Raw genomic sequence first — 9,213 nt, 5'->3', positions numbered from 1 at the left:
GGGAAGAACAGTATTGATGAACATGTGTTTAAATATCTGAGTCTCTTGTGCTTGTTTTCCTGTAAGAGTAACGCTGCAACCCGATGGCTGGGATGTTGTGAAGAGTCGAGCTGCTGTAGTTCAAGTCGGACGCAAATTCTTCTTCTTTATCATAGGAAACTGTTGCTGCTTTTATCGACACTAATAAAAAAAAATAAAATAATGCCTTTTTTTATTTCATATATTTGTAGCTTAACCTCCATCAACATTCGTCTTAATTCTCTGAAACGGACAAAAACAGATCAAAAGCAGCAAACATCGTGTGTACAGTAACAGGTTAAGGTCATTTTCAAAGCAAAAAACTTTTTCCACCATTTGTACATGGAGGGAAGACGACAAATGAACATAAACGTACAGAGCTTTAGGAATAAATATTTATTTTCCAAATATTACAGTGACAAAGTATGAATTAAAGTGCCTGAAGCTTGAGAAACTCTTTGGCAATGTAAGTCTGCAGGACTTGCTGCAGTGTTATCAATTTTAAAAACCTTTAGAGAACAAACTGATATATATTTTTTTAATTGCTTGTCAGATTTCATCTGCATGTTCTGTTGCACTCCTCCCTCTCCTCGGTGCAGTCTTCTAAGAAAGTCCCGTCCTCGATGCCCCTGGCGTACAGACGCACCAACTGGCCATGAATCCTGAGACCGGCGGCAAAACAAAAAAGCCAAAGGTAGTTAGTACTTATAAGAAGAAACAGCTTCGCAGGCCTTTTCTTTCTGACGTGTGTTGGAGAGAGCAAACCATAAACCTGACAGGCGGGACAAAAAAACACACCATGATGACTTGCTTACCTGCAGCAGATCTCGGGGGAAGGCAGAATTTCTCCATCGCAGTTCCAGACTGACACAGCGGGAGCTTTCCTGCAGCAGAGGCCGCACGTGAAGGGGCTCGTAGTTTTGTCCTCGCACGTCATCGTTTGTCCATTAGCTCCCGCTGCCAGGTGCTGCTGGGATCCGGCTATGCTTCCATTCTCGACATACGCTCCATCTCCTCCATCCACCGCACCACGCAGACCTTCACTGTCCTCGGCTTCCTCTCCTCCTCCCGCCAGAGCGAAGCGCACCGCCTTCACACGATGGACCTCCACGAACGGCAGGTCAAACTAGGAGGACAAGTGGAAACAATGGGTTGGCACACTTTTTTTAAATGTCTGCCGAGACTCGTTTCCGCACAAGGAAAACGTGATACCTGGTCCTGATCGGTTGTGTGCCTGTAGAGGAAAGCAAGGAATCCCAAGGGGTTTGTGTCCCACACCAGGATGAGATCTCCTGTTCCATCAGCCAGGTGGGCAGAGGGAGAGAGACCCAGAGGACTTTTGGCACACGAGCTGGACATGCATGTGAGAGACACAGACTTGAACCTGCCGTCCACACTGACCCACTCATCTAAAGAGACAAAAAGACAAGATTCTATACTTTCAAGCGACATCCTTACAAGGTTAATCTGTTCAGCATAAATGACACAAAACAATTTAAAAGTACCAATGGACTGTTTCAAAGTGTAGGTGTATTTATTTAAAAAATCGTGGGTGGTTCAAGACCTTATAAGAAATTATGATATGCAGCAAAAAACAAAACAGAAAAAAATATTTAGAGGAATCTTATTGGATAATGTCATCATTTCATGTGTTTGAAAAGATAGCAAAAGTATAATGAGGCAAAAAGTACATTTATGTAAAATTAGTCATTAGTCAAAAGAGTTTTAAATGTAAATTTTTTTTTAATTGTCATTCAGTATTTCATTATTACCATAATTTTCATTATACAATAGCACTAGTTTGTAAAAGAGATCCTAACATCTGATCGGTTAACTTGCACAGCAGCTGGACTGCAGACCAGTCGCCTTGTCCAAAGCAGAATTAACTCGTCACAGTGACTCTGATGTGCAAGTTTGACAAATACAACATGATCCGGAGTAAATCCATGACATGCTGCAACATGAGGATATGAAATAATACACTGAGAGTGCACACTATAAAGTCAGATTTTTCCAGCATTTTAAATATTTTTTTAGATATAAATTCCCTTATTTTACTAACTCCGTTCACTATGTGAAATGCATTGATTGATTGATTGATTGATTGATTGATTACAGACAGATTGTTTTTAATTCTTCATTTCTGTTAATTATCATAATTTTCTGTCCACAGGTATTGAAACCACAACACTTAAGATTAAAATCAAGAAATGTGGGCTTGATGAAACTAGCTGCTTTAGAGGTTGTTTTGAAAAATGAGCCTCACTAAAACACATTTTAATTTGTTAAATATGGCCGCACAAGTAAATGTATTTATACAATATAAATAATGACAGGAGTCAGTAAGTTTCCAGTAAACTTGACTGTCACTACATGGCGTAAAACAATGTTTTTTTGTTTGTTTGTTTGTTGTTGTTTTTTTACCTTCTGAGCCATTACTGAAGGGACCAGAGTTGGAGCTGTACAGGGAGCCAGAATCTGAAGAGTTTGTGAAAAGTCGCTCGGTGCTTTTGGCGCAAACACCACACCTAGAAAACACAGAACCACACTGAGAGTTTTAAAGAGCTCCTAAAGTCTGATACCTGCTCATAAAAGCCGTCCTAAAAAATTTGCTGGCAGCCAGAGGCCGCTTGCTTAGACAAAGGCTGAAGTGGATACTCCGAGCCCAACACGAGGCCGAGTCTCGCATTTCATCTAGATCAAGTTCCTACTGTCATAGTTCCCACCCTCCTTAAGATGCACCCAACACCTGAGTCCCAGGTACAGGTGGTAGCAGTTACAATGTCCCAAGCTGAGACTCTGGGCAATTTTTTATTTATTTATTTTTTCGTCCACAGACCACATGCATGCTTTCTAATCTTCTAATTAAAGGAGTTTAGTGTTACAACAAATCATCACCATCCACATTCTCAGATAACTTAGATTAGGACGCACACAAAGGCCTAAGGGAAGGTACGGCGGTGCTCAAAAGTAAGTACACCCTCGTTCAAATGCCAGGGTTTTGTAGAATAAAAAAAATTGATCATATTTTCCAGATTGAATGTAGAGTAATCCTTTACAATTTAACTTAAAAACAAACATTTGTTAGAAATAAAAAATAAAAATAAATCACATTACAAAAAAGCTGCAATAACTTGGTAAAATAGGTGTGTTCACCTTTAATCTGATTTTTATCTTTTCGCATTCAGTTTTTATCTTCAGTATCCTGCTTCCAATATCATATGACTGTGAGGACAAGTGTTCTTCACAGCCTAAAGCAGATGTTCTGTTGACTATAGTTCAGGAGGGAGGGTTCCAAAACTTACATTTTCCTCTCATGCCATCATTATTTGGTCGATTTGCATGCATGCTTCAAAACAAATAAGTAAAATCAGACTTCATCGTGAGTCTAAAGCTCTGGGTCAACACAGACTGTTACTAATAACCACTCATAACTTCATCCGCCTTCACCAGCACAACCATAGACAATGATGCTGCCGTCACCATGTTTCACTTTGGGTGGGATGTTTGTTTTGTGATGCGTCGTTTATGCTAAGCTTATCCTCTGGCTCAGATGCCTCGGGTTTCACATTCTCCAATAACGTTCTGGAAAAATGTAGTCGCGTCTGTTTCCTTTGGAAACTACTCAGACCAGACATATGAAAGTTGTCACATGTACAATAAAACCAAAACTTGTTTATATTTCCTTTAGCTCTTTCAGTGTTGCTTTTGGTGGCCATCCTGACCAGTTTCAGTCTATTTTTTCCATCAGTTTTAGAGAAATGACCACTTTGCTTCCTGCCTTCATCATGCATTTTGCTTCCTTTCCCCGAATAACAAATTTGCAGCCTCTTTGCAAACTGCAGATTAAGCAAAAGGATGCAAATGACCATTTTTAAAAGAGAAAACTGAACCTAGAATAACTGCAACTTTACTTACAGTTAATCCCATTTTCTATAAGAGGCATTACCTCAAAAGGACTGAGTAGTGAAAGTGAGTCAAAAGGTGCAAATAGCTTCAGGCTGTATGGATACATATGCAATCAGCTTATTGCATCTTTTTCTTAGATTGTTTCCTCTAATAAATGCATTTGTTTCCCACTTGAATTAAAGAGGATGGTTGTCACAGAAGTTTTGAAATGATTGAATAAAATTTCAAACATTTCACATCCAACAGCCTGAAATTTGAACAGCTTCGTGAATGCATCATGATTTCAACGAGGCATCATTATCTCTACACTTTCAAATGCTTCCTTTTGGATAATTGTCTGATAAAAAAAAAAAAACAAAAAAAAACGGTATCATAATGTACTTTTACATAATGATTTGCATGTTTTAACAGTGTTTAGTTGAGAACTTATTTCTTTAAACAATAAAAAGTAACATAAATACTGCCCTGAATTACTTCAATGTTTTAAAGTGTCAAACCACTGTAACTTTCTTTCTTTATTAAAACATTGCATGTAATTATTCATATAACTGTCCAACAGAGGTTGGTGTTTTACCCGGACAAACAGCGAGTTTTATCCCTTGGGCTGGACATCAGTGGGTCAGCTGGCAGATACTGCACTGTCCCCCTGTAGCTTCTGTTGCTCAGAAACACCACTGCACCTAAATGAACGAGAAGAATTGCATAGCGCAAGAAAAATATGAAAGAGAGAACATAGCGGATGTATTGCATAAAATGCTCTATAAGGGAAGTAGTGGTCAGGTTGCAGCAATCAGCCTCCATGAGGAGGTGAAAAACAGAGCTCTTTTAATTTGGCTATGCAATATTATTTTTTTTTGTTCTCTTCACTAAGAATCTCTGTTAGACCTGAGTAGTCGTATCTGAAGGGCCCCATCCAGCGGTGTTTTTCGCTCTCGGCTAGCACATCGCCGTAAAACCCGTAGCCCACCAGAGACACGGAGTATCGCACCTGACCGGGACCGTGGTGAACTGAACACACATCCAGAGGCTGAGAATCTCCTGAAAGATGGCAGAATTATTTAAGCTGGGCTAAAATTTGACAGGACGCGGGTTTCTTTTAACGCAAACCTTTCCTCACCAATGACAACATGCAGAGCGGAGGTAACGGGGTCGATCACCCCCACTGTGGCGTAGCACACGCAGTCCGTGGAGCCTACACAGTAAGGCAACCAGGAATGAGCTGTTTGGATTCACATCTGTAACACACACGGACTTTAGGAGCACAATCCCGCAATTACCTGCAGGGATGATCCCAATGTGGAGCGGACAGGGCTGCAGAGCGACCGCAGGATCGTTCTCGCAAAGGCCTGCCTCTTGCTGCGTCCTCCCAATCACACCCTGAAGTACTTCACTGAACATGCCGTCGCCGCCCACACACACCACACTGTCAAAAGCAAACACAAGAGTTTCTGTGAAGTCTTTGTAACGACTTCCTACCACACATCAAAATACTGACGGCACTCACCCGTCAAAACCCGTCAGGTCTTTCTTAAGGAGGTGATCTCTGGCCTGGTTGGCTCGTTCAGTCACTAAAACGAAAAAAAAAAAAATGCAGTTAAAAACTGGTTTAGGAGTTAAGCGGGTGAGACAGAGGACAGGTTAAAAGATACAGATTTTTATCACATCCAAGCACAAACTTCTGTGTACTCCTGGAAGAAGTTATCTGATAGACAAACTATCCATCCATCCATCCAGTCTGTTACAAGGCATAGAAAAACTATTTAAATAAAAAAATTAAAAGAGTGGCAGGGTCAAAGGTTCATAGATTTATGTAGTTCAAATAAATCTACTTCTCATGTCAACAGATTTGAGCTGCTAACCACTCGATTTTATCATACATATAAAGCTTGTGATTGTAAAGTGACAAAATGGGGAAACTGTTGAAGGGGTATGAACTTTATCAACAACAGTGTTTACCTATTACATGGGAGCTGATGCCAGCCAGCTCAAACACAGGGGCAACCAGTGAGTGGTAGATCTGCCTTCCTTTTTTCTTTCCTCCAAACGGGTTGATGAACACCAGCAGCCTGTGTGGACGGAGGGGACCTGAAAAACGCGTTTAGGGTGTTACAAGTAGCTGCAGCCTTGGGGATTCAGCAACAATTTAAATGGAAAATCTCCCCTCACTGTGTGTTTTTAGGGCTGTCCGTAGGTGTTTCGTCCACTGGTCTCGGAGGACCCGGCTGGGACAGGTGAACTGGGTCCGGCCCAGTCTCCACAGCAGCCCAGAGGAAGTCCTGCTGTTGCTACGCTTCACATAGAAAACTGCAGACAGATCAGTAAATAAATGTTTTATCCGCAGGATTATGTAACCGCTACTATGATAACAGGCTAAAACAACAGATCTGATTACAGTGTATGTTACTATAGTTAAATTGTGGCTGTGTAACAAGTGTTAATACCTGTGAAGTCTCGGTCTGTGTCCTCCACAGACTTGTGAGGCAGGACCTCCACCCGGCCCTCCTCCACTCCAACCACCTCGGCCACAGGAACTGAAACTGTGTGTGACAGAACGGGTGTGAGGAAAATCCCAAACGGATCTCAAACTCATTGTAATGAGAGGGCATTAAGTACGGATGTTTTCCATTTAGGTATTTACGTCCTGGATTTTACTACGTTGTACCAAAATGGATACTGGAAAAACTACAGTGTGATTGTAATGAAAGCCGATTCTGTCGAGCCACTACATTTTCATAGGAGTTGTGCTGGTCTGAGTGCCTTCCTGGTGTATGCTAGATAAACATGATTAGAATTGAGCCTTTGTTTGTTTAAACGGCAAGCAGTGCATGTTGCCTGACCAGCATAAACACAACAGATTAGGTCAGTGTTGTTCACTCTACTTGTTAATAATAATAAGTCAAGAAGCCAACTGATTTTTGACTTGTATGAATTATAACAACTGTGTATTGTGTTAAATAATGTTGATTTTTCTAGGTTAAATGTTCTGCAGACAGAAGTTTATCTTTTCATTTTTTCCATAAAAGCTTATGGAAGAAATAATTTCTCCCTTACAGATTTCTTCTGCTTTCGCCTTTTTGTCCCTTTCAGTTGTTTCAGGTCATCAAGCAAATCACAAAATCACACAAACATGACTAGAGAAAGTACAAAAAACTGTTTTCCAGATGTTTATTTTATTTTAATTAGGGGGGGAAAAGCCCCTCAGTCTAACACCTTCTATTGACACTGGTTGTTTAAACTAGCATTTAAATTGCTGTGGAGGTATTTTACCCCACTCTGCTGTTATTCAGCCACATTACAGGGCTTTGTAGTCCCTTCCAGATTAATAGATGATTTTTAGATGGGGGTCATAATGTGTTGCTGTTTATGACCCCTGATGTTGTTATACAGGTTCTGTTCAAGTAAATAAGTTTATAGACCAGACAGTAAGAGGGTAATGTTGAGACTAGTGAAACTGAACCAAAAAATTAGATCAATCACGTTTAATTTGTGTTTTAATGAAGGGTTTTTTTCACATTTGGGCAGGTTGATAGTTCTTCCTAATATAAATTAAATCACCAAGGCTTATTTTACTAAAGTGGAAACTGAGCGTCTCTCCATCTCATGAATACTGGGTGAGGGAAGCTCTCTGAAACCTGAAAATGGAAAAACTCAGATTCTCACCTAAGGGAAATTTATGGAAACTTGGTGAAACTTTCCTATTTTCAGTTGGTACCATTGTTTTTGCTCCCTGATACAGACGCAAATTAAATTATTTGTAGGCCCTTTTATTTTTTATCTTTTTTTCATTTGTTTATTACTTCTTTAATTATATATTTCTCTTATATTATTATTGTCATTCTCTTTCTGTTTTGGAATGTGTGTGGATGGGCGGATGCACAAGTATGTGCAGCATTACTGTGTATAGATTTCTACAAATTTTTTGTTTCTTGCTTTTGACCTGGATTGGGATGTGTTCAGGGAGAAACCACCTTACATTTCTCTTCCCCCCCCTCCCCCCTTCTCTGGAATTAGTTCTTTTTATTATAATAATAATAATAATAATGTATGATATTCAATAACTGCTGGATATCTTGTTGTATATACAGCCTATATCAACCTAAGGTCATGTGTCAGGTCATGTGTCAGGTCATGTGCGTGTGTGTGCGTGCGTGTTTTCCAGTCTGTTTTCAGTAAACTTGTTTTATGACATGTTGGTGCTGCTCAACTTGTTCTTCACGTTTTTGAAAAGGACTTAATTAAAGCACTCCCTGCCTGCACCTTAAAACCTGTTGACAGTGTAAAACCTTTAAGTGTTTGCAAGACTAATAGTGAAGTATTATAAGTAAGAACAATTTTAAATAGGAGATAACTGTTTATCCTTTGATTTGTACGCATGTTTATAGGTTGTTAAGGAGACGGTCTGTGTCACCACGTTCAGAGCAACAGGATCACTCACCTGTTTTCTTATCGCGGTTCTTCTTGTCCGCCTCGGTCCATTTGAGATGCCAGCCTGTCAGGACAGCCAGGTATCTCTTATTCCCGACCCACAAACTTGACTCCAGTCTCAGGTCGGTCTCCATCTGGGTTTTCATTCACCCGAAATGTCCGCAAGCAACTCTTTCCCGACCGCCGTTTGCATCCATAACTTTCACCCCTTTGAGAAAACAACAACAGGTCGGTGCCAACAATCCGAATTCGGTCGACAATCAGAAAAATAGCCCGACTTCGTTTGTCTGGTGTCACGGATGTCACAGAGTCAGAAAGGTTGTTATCTTCATCTGGATCAAATTCACGCTGAAATGTTGTCGCTGCCGCCCGAACATCGCCTCACCGCTCCCTTCCCTCATGGTACCTGCAGCTGCATTTGCATAAAGCTGCTGATTGGACGGAGGTTTACCTGAGGGACCGTGTCCCTGTTGGTTGAGCGTTTGGAAAATGTTGTTTACTTGTTTATCAGGCCTAAGCATGCTAAGGAAAGTGTAATTACTAACTACATGACTGTAATAACGGAAAGTATGTTGTAAATACGAAGTCATTTGAGCCTATATGATCTCACATCTCATTTCGACAGTCGGCAAACCTTCGTCAAAGTGCTGAGTAAAAATGTTCTCATGATGTGCATCTGATGTCACACACTAGTGTGTAATTTTACCCTTTTAAGGATGACATAAATATGTGGGTGTCCTAATTTATTCCTTATCATAAGTGGCAAAATTGTAATTGTATATACCCTGCCGGAATAATTAGCTGGCCAATGGAAGAGATAAAGGCCATGGATGTTAAGACTTGGAAGCTACTAACCATGCA

At 40.4% G+C, this 9,213-nt stretch overlaps 1 protein-coding gene across 1 annotated transcript; it reads right to left on the bottom strand.

Moving 5' to 3' along the window:
- Positions 1-395: 395 nt before the first annotated feature.
- On the bottom strand, positions 396-8,759 carry LOC103141165 (ceramide kinase). The gene is made up of 13 exons (XM_007556658.2): positions 8,363-8,759; positions 6,369-6,464; positions 6,094-6,231; positions 5,884-6,012; positions 5,432-5,495; positions 5,205-5,350; positions 5,045-5,119; positions 4,813-4,965; positions 4,502-4,607; positions 2,443-2,546; positions 1,231-1,427; positions 834-1,144; positions 396-680 (listed from the first exon to the last, which is right to left on the bottom strand). Exons 1-13 carry the CDS (start codon positions 8,496-8,498, stop codon positions 575-577), a joined length of 1,761 nt encoding a protein of 586 aa, XP_007556720.1. The 5' UTR covers positions 8,499-8,759; the 3' UTR covers positions 396-574.
- Between the last annotated feature and the right edge of the window lie 454 nt (positions 8,760-9,213).

Source organism: Poecilia formosa, unplaced genomic scaffold (genome assembly GCF_000485575.1).
Source record: "Poecilia formosa unplaced genomic scaffold, Poecilia_formosa-5.1.2 Scaffold80, whole genome shotgun sequence".
Taxonomy (NCBI): Eukaryota; Metazoa; Chordata; class Actinopteri; order Cyprinodontiformes; family Poeciliidae; genus Poecilia; species Poecilia formosa.
The sequence above is the reverse complement of the archived record's forward strand: the minus strand, read 5'-3'. Positions and strand labels throughout refer to the sequence as shown.

Coding starts and splice junctions, on each gene's coding strand:
- LOC103141165 (XM_007556658.2), bottom strand. CDS start 8,498: ATGAAAACCCAGATGGAGACCGACCTGAGACTGGAGTCAAGTTTGTGG. Junction 5,496..5,883: donor CATCAGCTCCCATGTAATAG/GTAAACACTGTT, acceptor TTTTCGTTTTAG/TGACTGAACGAGCCAACCAG. Junction 5,120..5,204: donor CATTGGGATCATCCCTGCAG/GTAATTGCGGGA, acceptor CTTACTGTGTAG/GCTCCACGGACTGCGTGTGC.